This window comes from Fulmarus glacialis, unplaced genomic scaffold (genome assembly GCF_000690835.1).
Source record: "Fulmarus glacialis isolate BGI_N327 unplaced genomic scaffold, ASM69083v1 scaffold18266, whole genome shotgun sequence".
NCBI lineage: Eukaryota > Metazoa > Chordata > Aves > Procellariiformes > Procellariidae > Fulmarus > Fulmarus glacialis.
In genome coordinates, this window is record NW_009216402.1 from 260 (window position 1) to 1,494 (window position 1,235).

Consider the following 1,235-nt stretch of genomic DNA (forward strand, 5'->3'; position numbering starts at 1 on the left):
CGGGGCCTGGCGTGGCAAGCCCCACACTGCAGTGGGCACGTACAAGCAGGATGTCACCGCCCTGTGGGACAGGGTTACTTACAGCTTATAAGCGACACATGGCCTGGACATTTTTACCCCCAGGCTTTGCAGGTCCCCAAACGTCATGTCTCCTTCTTAATTTTTTTGCAAAGATTTTCTAATGCCTGGAGGCCGCATTCCCAAAACCACACTGTCACCACCCACACCCGGCAGATCCAGGCATCTCCCCAGCTGGACTGACCTGTAGGACTGGGATGCGGATGCCCGACACCATTCTTCACCTTAATTCCTGCAGATTTGCAGCGCTATGGCATTTTCAGGGTGAACAAGGCTCTAGAGTTCACCATTTTGCTTTAATTAAGATTAGCCTCCGCCTTCACGGAACCTGGGTGTCTCCAAAGAGAAGACGCAAACAGAGGAAAGGCACCTTTCCTTTCTCTCCTTAAAATCCCTCATGCCGAGAACTCAGCACCTGAAAAGGGCGAGGGAAAGCCCTCCCGTCCTCCCTCCTGCAGCCTCTGCTGTTACCTGCGCTTGACAGAGGCTGTCGCCAGCCCGTCTGCCATGGCTGGGCAGCAAAGGGCTGACCCTGCCAGTGCTCCCAAGGCTGCGCGAGGCTACACGCGTCGTTAAAAGCAGCTCGCGGTGGGCTGTAGCCAGAGGAAGAAACATTGCCGGCCCCACAGGAGAAGGTGGGCTGACCCCAGCTCGCCCCCAGCACCCGGCGCGGTTGCAAGACACCCTGGCTGGCTCACCCAGAGCCATCGCCGACAACCTGCACGTCCTTGAAAAGGAACAAGGACTGTTCAGATAAACTCAGTGCAGCAAAGATGAGAGATTCGGAGACGGGGTGCTTAAGGGACTTGCACTTTACTCAGCAACTCAATGACACCCTCCTTAGTGAGGAACAAAACCTCGCCGGCATTCTGATTCCAGACCTCAAAGACCGGGGGGTCCTCGCATACCCTCTTCCCGGCTATGACCACGTAGGGATAACCCAACTTGTTGGCGTCCTTTAGCCTTTTGCCGATGGTCAGCTGCGTCCTGTCATCCAGCACTGAGTCGCCGGCGAGGTGGGGCAGCGCTTTGGTGAGGTCGTCGTACACCCGCTCCAGCAGCGCGGCTCCCTCCTCCTCCTCCTTGCTGCCTCTCTTGGGGGGAATGAAGCAGAGCTGGTAGGGCGCGATGAGGCTTGGCCAGCGAATGCTGTCCTC

At 57.2% G+C, this 1,235-nt stretch overlaps 1 protein-coding gene across 1 annotated transcript in view; it reads right to left on the reverse strand.

The window, feature by feature from the left end:
* Positions 1 to 875: 875 nt before the first annotated feature.
* The window catches only part of PARS2 (prolyl-tRNA synthetase 2, mitochondrial (putative)), a gene marked incomplete at its 5' end in the record, with an annotated part of 750 nt that continues 390 nt past the window's right edge, over positions 876 to 1,235 (reverse strand). The window contains one exon of the mRNA XM_009579298.1: positions 876 to 1,227. Coding sequence (XP_009577593.1) covers positions 876 to 1,227 — 352 coding nt within the window. The remainder of the gene's footprint in view (positions 1,228 to 1,235) is intronic.